The sequence below is a fragment of the Serinus canaria genome, chromosome 1 (genome assembly GCF_022539315.1).
Source record: "Serinus canaria isolate serCan28SL12 chromosome 1, serCan2020, whole genome shotgun sequence".
NCBI lineage: Eukaryota > Metazoa > Chordata > Aves > Passeriformes > Fringillidae > Serinus > Serinus canaria.
Window position 1 is genome coordinate 29475498 of NC_066313.1, and position 16213 is coordinate 29491710.

A 16213-nucleotide genomic window follows, 5' to 3' on the forward strand; every position below is an offset into this window, starting at 1 on the left:
CTTGTCCTTGTTGAACTTCATGTGGTTCATGAAGGCCCAGCTCTTAGGCATGTCCAAGTCCCTCTCAATGACATCCATTTCCTTCTATGATTCTGTCATTCAAAATTATCAATTAGAAGTGAACATTTTGAGAAGGATTTCACTGATAATGAGGCAGATCTTCAATATGTATTCCAGCTCCCAGATATTCAAGTTATGCTTTGGGTCCCATTAGACACCTTTTTCGCATCGTGTGTTAAACATGAGCCAAGGCACATTAGCACTCCTGTTCTTTGCACCTTTCTTTCAACCAGCAGTGCATCTAGGTGGGCAGGTTCAGTTGCAAGGAAGTAGGAACATGAAAAAATATTAATTGCATAGTTCATTATTAGCAATAGCATAACCGAAACTACACTTTTACATTGCATTGGCCATTTATGATCATTTGCAGCAGCTCTCATCCCTATAATCTGGCTGTGTTACGTAGGTACTTCACAGTGTCTCTGTAAGTTAGGATTAACAGAGATATCTGTCTCTCTGGCCTTGTTATTTATGGCTGACAGTCTTATAAAGCAGTCTGTGTTTCTGAAGGAATAGCTGTGCGTCATCATTCAGAGAACTCTGTCTTTCTACAAAGTCAGAAAAATTTGGTTTACGGCTTTATTAGTCTTTGCTAACATTTTGGCCAAGATGTTTGTGTAATATTTTTGAGTGTGTTATCTTTCATATTGTGGAAATCACTGGATTTAATTTTCTCTACAAGTAATGTAGTTATATTTTTAACATCCACTGAAGTGCTTCAAATTCTGGTTTAGGCCAAAATGCTATTTGATATCTGACTAAGGAGATATCTGTTTAATGTCACTGAGAAAGATCTTTTGTGCTGTTAGTTCTGAGTAGCATTCACTTACAATCCCCTGGAATCATTACTTACACATATTTTTCATTCACTTCCATCTTTTTGTCCAACATTCAATAACATTTTATAATACATCTTTAAAATACAAAGATAGAAATCACTGGCAGCAATAGCAGGAACAGAATAGCTTCTGCTCTGGCTTCAATCAAAGGTCTGTCTGGTCTGGTATCTTATCTCCTCTGAGGCCAGAAATGCACAGTAGAAGAACAAGGCAGGGGTGCAGACTGTCCTGCCGTCTCTCAGCTTCCAGTGATGTGGTGCAGGAACATCCGAGCCTGAGTGGTATCACTGTCATTAGTCACAGAGGGCTTTTCTCTGAAAAAACATTACTTTTTGCAAGTGCTTGGCCTCTTAAGCCAAAGGTCTAAACAATGTGTTCCCTGCTGCCAACAGTATTTAAGGAACTTCATCAACGGAGGCCCCCCAGGTTATGCTCCCTATTGTGAAGAGAGGCTGAGGCGGACATTTGCCAACGGGACAAGGACACAGCCACCCAGCTGGCTGGAGCTGCAGGTATGAGCCCCTCCCTGTCATCCCCAGGGAACTGGAGTTAAGGGTTTAAGCCTTCCACCTGTCACAAGAACCGCATCTCTGTCAGGACAGAATGTGGGACAGCAGAATGCCTATTTCTGTCAACCATTTTCATGAAATTCCAACATATTGCATTCCCTCTACATCCTGGATTTGCTCCAGAGCATGTTGAAGATCAGTCCTTTTGGCTGCATCAGTATTTGTAAATTAAAACTGTGCTGTTGGCATTGAGCTGGCACAGAGCAAGCCCTTGTGTGTTCAAAAAACTGTCTTCCAGATGAAGGTGGCTGCAGGCAAACTACCTTCCGTGAGTGGTCCCTGGGACTTGTTTGGGGATAATTATAGCTGGAACTGGCAGTTTGTGCAAAACTTGCTCATTTTCTAAACTGGTTTGCAAGCATACACAGCTGTGTTCCGGTGTCCATGAGCATTCCCAAGCATGCTTTTATTTTCTGGATTAGACACCTTGATGACTGAATGTAGTAAATAAAATATCTGCGACTTCCAAGTGCTTCCAGTGGCTGACTGTACTTTATCTTGTTGATAAATATGGTATGGTGGTGTGGTAGCAACTGAAAAGCAGCCAGTCAGTGGGATCAGGAATTAGTAAGTGGGTACCAGAGTGGGGTGGAAGAGTATGCAGGTAAATAGTGTTGAAATACATGTGACATTATAAAGTTTGACTCTGATCCTTTAGGCAACCAAGTCCAAGAAACCGATCATGCTGCCTGTCACCTTTATGGATGGGACAACAAAGACACTGTTGACAGACTCTGCAACAACTGCTAAAGAGCTCTGCAATTCTTTGGCCGACAAAATCAGCCTGAAGGACCGATTTGGCTTTTCGCTCTACATTGCACTTTTTGACAAGGTACATCCTAAGTTCTGTTCCAGAGTAGTTCTGGGAAAGAAAGGGGGAGGTTCTCCTTGCTGTCACATAACTTCCAGAAGGCAGAGGGATTATTTCTACAGTGCAAGTCTCAGCATGATTTTCACAAAAAGAATAGTGAAGCTCTGCAGCTGGGTTGTAGGAAAATCTCTCTCCTTGGAGATATTCAGAATTCAACAGGAAAATGCACAGAGGAACCTATTCAAAGATGCACCTGTTCTGAGTAGTGTGGTGGAGCAGAAACCTTCAGAAATTTCTTTCCTCCTGCAAGCTTATGTGATGCTATTCTCTTACTCTCAGTTAAGCTTATTAGAGATGAATTTCCAGTAAAACATCCTACCTGGATTTTTATGTAAGGGAGCCAATTAAATTTAATTGGAAAGCTAATAGTTGAAATTAAGCTTCTGAAATGAGTTAAAATCTAAGCTGCCCTCCCTGCATTGGCATTTAACCTGCTTTATTTGACCTAAAAACATATACTTCTCAGAAATTCTGTTAAAATAAAGGTGAGCATAAATGAGAGGGGTAAAGCTTCATCAGGTGACACAAGAGCTGCAAGTCAATGAAACTCAAGTATACCAAGCGCTGCTGTATAAGAGGATGAAGGATATTCTCACCACAGATGTAGCCACCTCTGCCTCTAGGTGAAAAATAAAATGGTTTATACTCTGTATTCTTCATCTTTTTTAAGGAGACATGCAGCAAGTGATGCTAAGTCTGAGGAGATATATAGTGCTTTGGGGGCTTCATGGCAAACCCCAGTGAGGAGACAGGTAAATTTCTGTAACAGGACAGGCTCTTTTATTCTGGATTTTTTCTGATGCTTAGCTAGGCTGGATACAAGCCCATGACTTTGAAACAGTGTGTTTTAAAGCACAGTATGAATCTACAATAGTTTAAAATGAAACCATTGGCTTTGCTGAATCATGTTGATGCTCTTCTTTCAGTCTGAATGGGAAGCTGGAGCTCAAAATGAAATGGGTCACCCAGCCATGCTGCAGGACTTAGCTGGCTAGATGACATAGAACCATTGATTATTTTGATTATAAAGGTAGTCTGAGAGACTCAAAAATAGATCTCTCTTCCTAAAAAGGTCTGCATTTGTTCAGGTGAATGGCACATTCCTCTCTGCCCTGCCTAGGTGTCCTCGCTGGGGAGTGGCAATGACCACGTGATGGATGCTGTGTCCCAGTGCGAGCAGTATGCCAAGGAGCAGGGAGCGCAGGAGCGCAACGCGCCGTGGCGGCTCTTCTTCAGGAAGGAGATCTTCACCCCCTGGCACAACCCCAGCGAGGACAACGTGGCCACCAATCTCATCTACCAACAGATCGTGCGAGGGGTGAAGTTTGGGGAGTACCGGTGTGACAAGGTGTGTGACCTCAGCAGCTCCCAGTCTGTATCCCACAGAGCATCTTTGAGATGGTGAAATAGGTTACAGCGAAGGGGATGATAAATATTCCTCCCTGGACACCCATTAGGTTGGGCATTATGGTGCTCACTTGGAAAACAGGAGCTACAGCAATCAGGTCCTCTCAACTGGGCTTGAGTGCTTCCATGTGCTACATGAGCACTCTTAACAATGAACATGTTAAGGCTTAATCGTAGCTTTCAGTGGTCAGTGCCCTGAACTTTAGATGGGCAAAAAGGTGCAAAAGGTGAAGTTCTGCCAAAAAGAAGCATCCCCAGACAATTCTGTAGTACACCCAGCCTCCACAACGGGCTTCTTGAGTGGTGCAGGATGGATGTTGTCCTGACTTGGTGACAGCATTAACTTGATTTGTTTGGCTCCCACAGGAGGAGGATCTGGCAGAACTGGCTTCCCAGCAGTACTACGTGGACTATGGGTCAGAGATGGTACTGGAAAGGCTGCTAAATCTAATTCCATCCTACATTCCAGACAGAGAGATCACAGCTTCAAAAACAGTGGAAAAATGGGCTCAGCTCATTATAGCTGCACATAAAAAGGTGGGGACAATAGATCACCTGTTGAGGACCACATCATGTTTCAATAGCTTCATTTGCCTTTTAAACGTGTCAGGCATCATAGCTCAGCTCTTAGCCTGGCCTGAAGCTAAAACTGTGAGAAAGGGCAGGGCTTGTACTAACCATGTTCAGCTTTACCACTGGTTTTTATGCAAGATCTGGTAAAAGACATCCTGCAAAGATTTACTCTGAGATGTAATCACCATCTCTGTGGTGGCGTTGCTGTTACACGAGATTGGGGTGTTACCAGTTGTATTACAGAGGTGGTTCATGTCTGTGGATAATATCAGGGCTTTATTGTGCCAAGCACTGTATAAAACCTCCCTGGCTTCAATTAGAACATTTGTGGCACTCTCACATGACAACAATTGCCATAAGTCATTACCCAGTACTCATGACCACTCATGAGAGCTGATGTTCCTGGCATGAACATGGGCATTTATTTAACATCAGGAGCCAGCTTCAGATCAGGATCCCTATTAGTTAAACATCTCCGTGAGCATAGGGAGTCTCACCTCAACTAAACTGTCAGTGGAGACACAGGGATTCACTTGGATCTTGCACATCCCCTGTCAGCCTGTCAGCTTTGTTCAGAAGTGTCAGGTGTCTAAGGATGCCCTCAATAAGGGGCTTAAGGGATGAGTGTCTGCTTCCAGCTAAAGGAATGTCAAGCTGAAAAGTAAACACTCACTTTAGGGAAACCCACAGTCAGCTGAGTCGAACCTCACTGAGATTGGTCACTCCAGAAGCTTGCCCAGCCTTCTCCAAGTCAAATTATTCCATAAAATGGGAACTGAAGGCCAGGACTTTGACCAAACTGTCACTTATTCCTGCAATAGTTTGGCCCTTAGCCACACTGAGACCTCCATTAATATTAGTTCCAAGATCTTCAATCATGGATTGATTTTCCTTGCTCTCTTCCTGGATATAGCTGTGGTTTGCTTTTTCTGTAGGGAATTTATACTCAGAAGAGGGCAGACCCAAAAAAGGTCAAGGAAGAAGTAGTGGATTTTGCACGTTTCAAGTGGCCTTTGCTGTTTTCTCGGTTTTATGAAGCCTTTAAGTTCTCAGGTGAGTCAGTAGAGCACATCCCCAGAGCACAAGATGCTCTAAAGCAAAAGGAAGGAGAGATGGGGATTCCACAGACAAGAAGGGGACCATCTAGCTGGTCTTTTCTGGACAGGTTATTTTTTGTTGCATCCTGATTAGCAATAGCTCAGGCTATGGGTCTGCCACTATTTGTCCCCCTTAAAAAAACACAGAGCTTTTTGATAATTGAATCCTCTTTTGAAACATTTTCTGTATCGTATCCTAAGACTCATCATGAGCTAATTGAATGTCTTGTCTTAACCCCAGGGCCAAGCCTGCCTAAAAATGATGTGATTGTAGCTGTCAACTGGACAGGGGTGTACTTTGTGGATGAACAGGAGCAGGTTCTCTTAGAGCTCTCTTTCCCAGAGATCACAGCTGTGTCAAGCAGCAGGTAATGAGGAATAGCTGGCAATCTCAACATAGATCAGTCTTTTTCCAGGCTTTGCCTCTGGATGTCATTATGTTTTGTGTTTATGTCTCCTATAAAAATATATCCCAGAGGAGGAAAGCTGCAAGGGCAGAGTTTCACCCTGGCCACCATTAAAGGTGATGAGTACACTTTCACCTCCAACAATGCCGAGGATATCCGGGACCTGGTGGTGACCTTCCTTGAAGGACTAAGGAAACGATCCAAGTATGTGGTCACCCTCCAAGACAACCCAAATCCAGGCAAGTAAATAGCCCAGCTCAGTGGTAAATGTAGAGATAGATTTAATATTCCTGAGGAATTTGGGAAAAAAAACCAGTTCTAACCAATGGTTGGTTTTTTTGCAGTGGGAGAAGAATCTGGGTTCCTCAGCTTCCTTAAAGGAGACCTGATAGTTCTGGACCAGGACACAGGAGAGCAAGTGATGAACTCGGGGTGGGCTAATGGGTTCAATGAACGGACCAAGCAGAGAGGGGATTTCCCAACTGATTCCGTCTATGTCTTGCCTACCGTCACCATGCCTCCGTTGGAGATCGTGGTAAGCAGTCTTACGGAATTGCACAACTTGGTACAATGTCCAGGGAGGTCAAAGCCTTCCTGGAGTGCTTAGATCTGGTCCAAGTCTCTCTGAAGGTAAGGCAGAAAACAAAGTAGATGAGAGAGGTGACAAGTTGTCAAAGGCAAAAGTAATCTCAGCCTTTCTTCTGATCTTGGCACTCAGGACACCACAAACCTGTGACTTGGAATGTCCGTGTATTGTGCTAAATCCTTCCAGCTGGCCTGATTGCTTAAAGGTGCATTGGTGGTTGGAGAGAACTGCTACATTCACATGTGGAGCTGTAGGTTCCAGAGCACATCACCTTCCTTAAGAAGTGATCCACACTATGGAAATACTTGAGTACTTGTCATTCCTTGCATTAGTGACTGAGAATGGCCCAGAGAAATGATAACTGCCCAGTTCTAACTGACTGTTAGCAGGAATTGATGGATTATTCTTATTTTCACCGTTCTTGTTTTGTATCTGCTTCCTCTCTTTGAATACATCAGATACTAAGTAACAGAGAGCTTTTCATCCCACAGGCCCTGGTCACAATGACCCCTGACCAACGACAAGATGTTATCAGAACCTCTCAGATGGCAGTTTCAGACAGTGAAGAAAGAGTTAAGCCATACACCTTGGAGGAATTTTCCTACGATTATTTTAGGTGATTTTTTTAAACCATTCTCAAAAATTATAGGAGTCCATCAGCAGGTAGCTTGGGAATCAGGAAAATTTTGCTACTGGGAAAGACTCTGAATACCCCATTATGTGACTTTGTACAACTGCAACCTCTGGTTTAGGTCATGGCATTTGAGCTGCATGTTTTCCACAGACAAGGTTTTATAAAGGATTTTTTCTCAGCAGAGGTGTAGCAATTTGAAATTTAATATCATGTGGGAGGATGTGCTTAGGCTAAGTAGGCATTTTCATCTCAGCTCCAAAAATTTCAATGTGCACCACTGCTGAATGCAGCTGACCAAAGGTCCCACTTCTGTTTGGATGGGCTGGCAATCCAAAAAGCAGATCAGATCCTCTGAGATGTCTTCCCTTTGGCAGGCTTCTACTGCTAGGTGATATTCTTTCAGTGTGGCTGCCCTGACCATTCATTGTCATCATCCTTCCTGTGGCTAGAAGCTTTTTGGGATAGGGGAGGTGATTGTGGTGTCATTAGTGGGGTAGGGTCTATAAGAGACTCTTCTGAGCCATAGGAGTGTACAAGTGGTTCTCTTTGAGCAGAACTGCAGCTGGATACTTGCTGGATACTTGATGTCCCTTTTGATGTAAGATTTCATTAGCCAGGTGCTGTAAGCAGCCGTCCTAGGTGAAACATTGGCCATAAGCTATTCCTAATATCCCTGTAATCTCTCCACCTCTTGCTTTGTTTGCCACCAGACCACCTCCAAAGCACACCCTCAGCCGGGTCATGATCACCAAGAGCCGTGGAAAGGACAAGCTGTGGTGTTACACCCGCGAGCCCATCAAACAGCCACTGCTGAAGAAGATCCTGGGCAGCGAGGAGCTGTCCCAAGAAGCCTGTATGGCCTTTATTGATATCCTTCCTCTGCTTGGGAGTCCCCTTGGGCAACAGGTCTGACAGGCAAAGAGCTGAACAGGCTCTTTAAGGCCCCAAGCAAAGCCCAAAGAAAGGTTTGTGGTCCCTCTTAAGGGCTGTGGGACCATGTCACAGGCTTGGAAATGGGTGTGCACCACAAATCTGTACCTTAAACATCCTTGAAATCTGAGGTGTGTCTACTTAATCAATGAGGATTCAGGGACCAGTTATTGAGTCCTGCTGGTCCACACACACTAGCACTGCTCTGTCTTGGTTCAGCTGACTCTCTGCCAAGTGCACCTGCTGGGGATGGCCACAGCCCTAGTCAGTCCACATGGCCTTGGAGACAGAGTTTGGTGCCTGACTATCCCTTTGCAGCCACTTCTCTAGTCATGTGTAGGATGCCTTTAACAACATCATCAACAGAGGGCCTTCACCAAATATCCCAGTTAGCTCATCCTTGACTCCTGCCTCCCACCTGTGCTGAAATATATGGGTGACTACCCATCCAAAAGGACCCGCTCAGTCAATGAACTGACAGACCAAATATTTGAAGGTGCCTTGAAAGCTGAACCCCTCAAGGATGAGATCTACTGCCAGACCCTCAAGCAGCTCACGGACAACCACATCAAGTAAGAGCTGTTTGTTCCCCTTGGCCCAAATGCACTAGACTGTGTTGGGCAAATCAGATCTGAAGTGTCTGTGCCAAAAGTGATTTGTTCCTCCTGGGTCTCTTCTTGTGCAGATACAGTGAAGAGAAAGGCTGGGAGCTGTTGTGGTTGTGTACAGGCCTTTTCCCTCCGAGTAACATCCTCCTGCCCCACGTCCAGAGGTTCCTGCAATCCCGGAAACATCACCCCTTGGCAGCAGACTGCATCCAGAGACTCCAGAAAGCCTTGAGGTATGGCACTGAAAGACCTCCTAGTCCTGACTGTACCACAACATCCAAATATGTGTGAAAAAATACAGCTGGGAGATATTTTGGTGTCTGGGGGCACAGTGAAAGCTCTCAGCCTCCCTCTATTCCACCAAACTGATTGAAAGGGACATTGGGTTGCTGATAAGCAGTGCAGAAAAATAGGAAATAATCAACTTCATCCAGGTCCATTTCAGAAACTTACTTCTTTTTTGAAGGAAAAATAATATTAAGAAAGTAGCTGAACTTACTCAAAAAGGATATGCATTAAAAAGGGAAGATTTTAAAAAAGGATTCTTGCTATGATGTGACACTTGCCACCTCCTGTTTTGCAGGAATGGATCCAGAAAATACCCACCCCATCTGGTAGAAGTGGAAGCCATTCAACACAAAACGACCCAAATTTTCCACAAGGTTTACTTCCCTGATGACACCGATGAGGTAAACGGGGGAGAAGGAAATTCTTTTCTGTCCGAATGGTTGTCAATTTTCTTATTCTCAAAAATCTCAGAAAAGGCATTAACCAATATTGGTTCTGATTCAGAAAAGCTCAGCCTTTCCAGAAGCCTCTGGGCCAAAGCATAACAAGAAAAATCCATCCTTGTCTACTCGGATTTGTTGCAAGTTGTGTTTTTCAATATATGGGTTCTTTGCTGGTGTTCACTGAAGGCTTTAGAGAATGACTGCAGAAAAAGGGAAACTGGATGGGGTCATCCATTCATTCACAGTAGCTCACAGGCCTTGGCTCTCAGTTATTTGGAGTATAACCAGCAGATATTGTCCACCCAGCGATACCCAAAGGGGTACCATGATGGGCCCCCCTGGGAAATGGGCAGGCTATTGCAGGACTGGCAAGTAGGTGACTGAAATTATCCCCTCTGACCTGAGATGACACAGAAATGATACCTGCACTATCACTAAGCATCTTACATGCTGGTAAGGCACCTAGTCATATTGATGCCAGAGCAGATAGGCATGTCCTTGCAGCTACTGCTGTCTCACCTACTGATTAGTCTTCCTGTGAGGTTCACATCTCTCTTCCCTCATACCCCTGGTTACAACTAAATTTCTGTATTTCCCAGTGGGTTTATTTGTAAAAAAGTCCACACCCATGGAAGGAAAAGGATGATTCTTCTGCAGCAGCTGAGAGTGTTGCAGAGGAATCATCCTTTGTTTATCTGTAATGGAGAGCTGAGGAAACTCTTGGGGTTTCTCATCACTTTGAATATTTTTTCCTACATGACCAGCTTTGAGCATGACACTACTTAATACACATACCTCTGTGTGAGAGCCAGTAGGAGGAGGATGTGGGGATTTCTACACTTGGATGGGTTTGCTGTGATCCATTTGACCATGGAAGTCACCAGGTGGACTGGCAGAGTAGCATCGTTCCAGTACAACATGCATCTGCACTGACGTGGTGCTGAGCATTAGCAGCACTGAACCCCAGATCAGACTCTTGTGGGATGTGGAACGTGGGTCCTGGTAGTTTGGTGGTTCAGTTGTGCATGTGGTGGTCAGAAGCTTAAGTTCCTTAAACTGCTGTGAGCTGAATCTCATTAAGCGGGCAGAGCAAAACTGAGGCAGTGTAAATGCTGAGCACAGCTCAAAAGGCAAAACCAGAATTTGGATGTGCAAACAAATGGGAAAGACCTTTAAACATCCCATGCTTTAGCTATCCATAAAACAGGAATCATTTTCCCTCTATTCAGCTATCTAGTAACCAGGTATCTGGCTTAGACCTAGTCTAAGCCAGGCATCTGACTTCCTCATCATCGCTGGAGAGACAGGACGATTCAGCCTGGAGATCTCTCACTCTGTCTTTCCCACCCCTCTTCCCTCAAGCAAATAGTTCTGACACTTCGCTGTTAGATCAGAAAAATCTCTTGCATTGCCTGGAGAGCTCTGGATAAGCTAGCACAGGATATAAATACAGCATCCCAAAGCACAATGGTACAGCAGTAGCATGATAGAGCTTCTGCAGACATGCCTCCGATGCCCAGAGCTCCAGTTCACAGTATCACTGGTGGGCATCTAAACCCCTCTGTGCATGTGCACCTGGAGCTCCTCAAAGAGAACAAAAAGTGAAATGAGCTCTTAGATTGCAGTAGTGATCTTCCTCTCTTTGTAGGCATTTGAGGTGGAATCCAGCACGAAAGCCAAGGACTTCTGCCAGAACATCTCCAACAGGCTGCTCCTGAAGTCCTCTGAGGGCTTCAGCCTCTTTGTCAAAATCTCCGACAAGGTGAGTGACCCACCCAGAGTTAGCCCAGAGGTACCCAGGATAACCCACTTGGCAGTAGGTACACAGGGCTGGAGCCAGAGCCTTGTGGTGAGAAGCATTTCTCTAAAAGCTGTGTGGCATTCCTAAATCACATCTAACCTGATACAGGTGAGGTTTGCAGTCACCCCAAAGGACTTAAAGCACAGACAGGTAAAGCTCTCCTAGCCTGTCCTGAGCTGGATTTATAAGAAAGGACTAAGTAAGAAAAATGTGCTGCTTAGAGCTGCCTCTGGCAAGTGGGAGAAATCTATGGAGATAGTCATCAGGAAGGGAAAGGAAGGGTTGTGGTGAAACAAGTTGCAATAAGGAGTAATGGGTGAAATTAGAGCCTGAAGCAAGGTGCTGGCATTGGCTTTCTCACATCAGCAGTTTATTACACATCAGTGTAAGAAGTACAAAGCAGTGAGCAACAACTACAGGAGATGGGCTGGGCAATGGCCAACCCTGCCTGTGGAGTCCTGCCACTTGTCTGAGGCACCACTATATAAGGAAATAAAGCTGTTAGAGAGGGCTGTGACAATGGTGAAGGTCCTTGAGGGGAAGGCATGTGAGGAGCAGCTGAGGTCACTTGCCTTGTTCAGGCTGGAGGAGACTGAGATGAGACCTCATTGCAGTCTGCAACTTCCTCATGAGGGGAAGAGAAGGGGAAGACACTGATCTCTTCTCTGGGGTGATCAGTGATGGATCACTGGTCAAAGGAATGGCGTGAAGCTGTGTCAGGGAACATTTAGGTTGGATACTAGGAAAAGGGTCTTCACACAAAGGATGGTTTGGCACTGGACCAGTCTCCCCAGGGAATTGGTCATGGCACCAAGCCTGACAGAGTTCAAGGAGTATTTGTACAATGCTCTCTGGCACATGGTGTGATTCTTAAAGATATCCTATGCAGGGCCAGAGGATGGACTTTGATAATCTTTCTGGGTCCCTTCCAACTCAGGATTTTCTGTGATCCTACTGTATGACTGACTTGCTCAGCCTTCATGACTATGTGCTGTGTCCCCCAGGTCATCAGTGTGCCGGAGGGAGATTTCTTCTTTGACTTTGTGAGACACCTGACAGACTGGATAAAGAAAGCAAGACCAGCAAAAGATGGTAATGATGAGTTTTTTTCCAGTATGGTTCACACACAGCCTTCCTACTGCCCTCCATCCCTTTCAAACAAGATTGACCACTTCATCTGCCACAAGCATTGGAACAGGCTGTTCACGGAAATGGTGGAATCACTGTCCTCTAGTGTTCAAAAAATGGAGGTGTGGTGCTTAGGGACATGGCTTAGTGATGCTCCTGGCACTGTTAGGCTAATGGTTGGACTTAATCTTATAGGTCTTTTCCAACCTCAGTGATTCTGTGATCCTGTGATGTGTTTGGCCACACTGATGGGAGTGCTGCTCTCTGCACCATCCCTGGGGACATCACCTGGGAGGTGATCCATCCAGGAGCAGCAAAACCTCTGTCCAAGGCTCGTCCTGGCCCCTGTGAGAAGCACCTGCTGGAGGCCATCTCTCCAGGAAGTGCCTGCAGGAAGGTTTCAGTGGTGGGATTCATCTCACCTCACTGACCACATCCAAAGTGGAGCTGGCTGCAGCTCTGCTGAGTTTACCAGTGGCTGCAGGACACAGGTGCCTCCAGGGTACAACTCCTCTGTCCTGTGTTAGCCATGGGTACTATCAATGAAGTACAGTTGTGCAAGGGAACCCAGACACTTTTCCCACCCTATTAAAGCTTTGCAAGGCAGTGATGTAGTTTTTTCTGCAAAGTCTGAGCCCAGTTGGCCTTGTGAAAGCCCCTGTCCCTGCAGGCTGTGATGGCACATGGGCACTGCTGGATGCAGACACTGATTGCCAGCTGATGCTCAAACCAGCTGTTATGTTTGCTTCACTTGCACAGGAATAGTGCCTTCCCTCACCTACCAAGTGTTCTTCATGAAAAAACTGTGGACCAACACAACGCCTGGAAAAGACTCGATGGCAGACTCAATCTTCCACTATTACCAGGTGCGCCAGGACTCTGCAGTCACAGTGGAGGTTTGGGAGGGATTAGGAGTAGGTTGCAAAGTCTTGTCCATCTGCAGATGTTCCCAGGGAACAGCCTCTCAGCCAGGGACTGGATACCTCCACAAACTCCATTTAACATGTGAGGGTGAAGGTCCACAGACCTCCTCTCTATCTTTCTGCTGTTCTTTCCTCCGTGCAGGAGTTACCAAAGTACCTGCGTGGCTACCACAAGTGCTCACGGGAAGAGGTCCTGCAGCTGGCAGCTCTCATCTACCGAGTCAAGTTTGAGGATGACAAGTCCTATTTCCCCAGCATCCCCAAACTCCTGAAGGAGCTGGTGCCTCAGGACCTCATCCGGCAGCTCTCTCCAGATGACTGGAAAAGGGTAAGCCAGCAGCTTGATTCATACACCAGCCCTGGCTGGGAGAAGCCCAGTCTCTCAGGTGACTTGTCTGACTTTCAGTGTTGAAGTTGGACTGCCAAAATCAGTGACACCTGGTCCTTCTGGAGCCTTACCAGAGCTCCAGCTTCCCTGGCACCACTAAGAGGAGAGGTTGTACCTGCATGTTCACCTACACATGCCTTGCTCCGGGTTTTCTTTGTCCTGAGACTGTGGCTGTATTGGGGGATGCAAAGCCAGATGGAAACATGCTAAGAGATGGTCTCATGAAGAGATGGTCTGTCATTTAATGCCGACCACTGAGAAAAGGGGTAATTCTTCCTGCTGTACACAGGGAGAGCTGTGGCACAGGTGCAAACAGGTCTAACCTTAAAATATTAGAGGTGTCTCACTGCCCAGAAATAGTCCAGTAAGTGCTTTCTGTTTCCTATCTGATATCAGGATCTCTGGGCTGAAGGTCTCTCAGAATCCTCTGCTGCATAAATTGGATAATCACAATTTATAATCTCTTTAATGGAGCCAGCAGCTCAGCTTATCTAAAAAGGACCTGCCGTGGTTCCAGGCCCTGCTCCCGTGGCCACCCAGCACATTTTTGAGGTGTTATTGGAACAGAGGCTAGAACCAAACATCAAGGTCAGGTTGGGCAGGACCCAGAGCAAGCTGCTCTAGTGGAAGGCAGCCCTATCCACTGCAGGAGAGTTGGACCTGACGACCTTTCAAAGATCCCTTCCAACCCAAACTCTTCTATGAGTCTATCATTGAGGAACTGATGCTCCTTCCCTGCAAACATCCCTGGTGCCAGGTACTGCAAACCCTCCATCTCTGTTGTGTTCTCTGTTGCAGTCCATCGTGGCATACTACAACAAACATGCAGGAAAAACAAGAGAAGAAGCCAAGCTTGCCTTTCTAAAGATTATCTTCAAGTGGCCTACATTTGGATCAGCATTCTTTGAAGTGAAGGTACCTGCCCTGGGGTTTCTCTGACAGCTTTTAGCCAAGATGAGGAGCCCTGTACTACAGAGGGGTTCCAGATCTGAACCAGACTGGGACAATCCTGATGAAACAGGGGAAAATGTAATATTCCTAATCAGTAAAGGGCAAATACACTCGTTCATTGCTGCTCTGCCTCTTTACACAGACAGAAGCTTTGTAGAGCTTCAGCATGTCTCAGTCACTGGGGCTGTTCCCACAGCTGTGCTGCTCAACACACAAGCGCTCTTCTCTGTTTTAGCAAGGCAAACGGGAATCTGTGATTTTCCAACCTGTGTCTCTACCCACCACAAACCAAATCCAGACCATCCAGCATGGCACTACAGTTCCATCAAGGACAGTAGAAGCCAGTGCTGTCAGGAGAAAACGGAGAGAGGAAATAGGAAGGGGTCTGATTTTGCTTGACACGTTCCCCTAACCAGTTCATCTCTTTTCCAACAGCAAACTACAGAGCCAAATTATCCAGAAATCCTTCTAATTGCCATCAATAAGCATGGAGTCAGCCTCATTGATCCCAAAACCAAGGTAAGCAAAACTTGGGTATTCACCAGATGCTCCTGAGCCCAGTCCCCAAGCCCTCACAGGAGACATCCTAAAGAGTGTGTTGTTCAGTACTTAGTGAGTTCTCTTTAAGCCAGGTTAGAAAGGCTGGATAGACAGAATTTCTGGAGGCAGAAATTCACTGTTGCACAGAGCCAGCTCAAACTTGTTCAACAAAATCTGGATTAGGAGCATCAAGTATTAGGGCTTTGTACCTGGAGGGTGCACACACTCCTTCCTTAATCCTTTCACAGGCAATAGGACAGGAGTTAGAGTAAATGAGATCCCACTAGTTACTTCCACCACCTGCATGGTCATTCCAGTGTAGCAGTCCTTCACAAGCTCTGGAGGATCTGGAGTCTTGATCTCACTGCCATTCCCAGGAGTCTCATCACAGTAGACATCCTTGGCCTGCTGTGATGGAAAGTGAACAGGGACAATGAGAAGTGTCCACAGCCCCTCATGGAAGTTGAGGCTCTCTTGCATGTTGAGTGTCAGTGTTGTGTTCCCCCCAGGATATTCTCATCACTCACCCCTTCACCAAGATCTCCAACTGGAGCAGTGGCAACACGTATTTCCACATAACCATTGGCAACTTGGTGAGAGGAAGCAAGCTGCTCTGTGAGACCTCCCTGGTAAGAAGCGTTAAAGATTAGACCAAATCCTGACTTTGGATTTGGCAGCAAATTGTGTCTCAGGAACTCTCTGGGCTGAAAGTGGTCTCTCAGAAGAGCCGCTGATACAGTTTTTTTTCTTCTGAATTTCCCATGGCTCTGCTCAATGAATCTGGGCTCTCACTTGGTCCATCATCCAACTAACAAGCAAGCCTAAGGTGCTTGGGATGTTGCTGTGTCAGGAGCATGAGGGACTGTTCCCTATAACTGGACTGAAAAACACTTAAAAGCTGATACGGGCTCAAGAGGTACTCCTGAGTCCTTTAACCACTATCATTTACCCAGCTTGTCCCTAGTAACAATCACAGCAATAAACTTTCTCCTAGACTATCTTAAACCCAAAGCACAAAGGATAAAAATTCCTTTTGGATTGTTACTAATCTGAGTCATTCAATATTTTGCTGGCCATTTGAAAATTTATGTCCTATCCAAAGCTCCCTATGTCCTCAGCCTCATCAGCATCCTGGGACAGGGAGCTCCTCCATCTCAAAGTTGCAAATTA

At 45.8% G+C, this 16213-nt stretch overlaps 1 protein-coding gene across 1 annotated transcript in view; it reads left to right on the forward strand.

Annotated features, from left to right (window-relative positions):
• Positions 1-16213, forward strand: part of MYO7A (myosin VIIA) — an 80431-nt gene that overhangs the window by 61699 nt on the left and 2519 nt on the right. The window contains exons 28-47 of the mRNA XM_030234897.2: positions 1292-1411; positions 2127-2300; positions 3460-3687; positions 4113-4283; positions 5255-5372; positions 5658-5784; positions 5893-6062; positions 6168-6358; positions 6901-7025; positions 7754-7911; positions 8392-8545; positions 8659-8814; positions 9165-9270; positions 10961-11074; positions 12118-12205; positions 13001-13107; positions 13307-13492; positions 14351-14467; positions 14939-15022; positions 15553-15672. Of these exons, the coding sequence (XP_030090757.1) occupies positions 1292-1411; positions 2127-2300; positions 3460-3687; positions 4113-4283; positions 5255-5372; positions 5658-5784; positions 5893-6062; positions 6168-6358; positions 6901-7025; positions 7754-7911; positions 8392-8545; positions 8659-8814; positions 9165-9270; positions 10961-11074; positions 12118-12205; positions 13001-13107; positions 13307-13492; positions 14351-14467; positions 14939-15022; positions 15553-15672 (2814 nt within the window). The remainder of the gene's footprint in view (positions 1-1291; positions 1412-2126; positions 2301-3459; positions 3688-4112; positions 4284-5254; positions 5373-5657; positions 5785-5892; positions 6063-6167; positions 6359-6900; positions 7026-7753; positions 7912-8391; positions 8546-8658; positions 8815-9164; positions 9271-10960; positions 11075-12117; positions 12206-13000; positions 13108-13306; positions 13493-14350; positions 14468-14938; positions 15023-15552; positions 15673-16213) is intronic.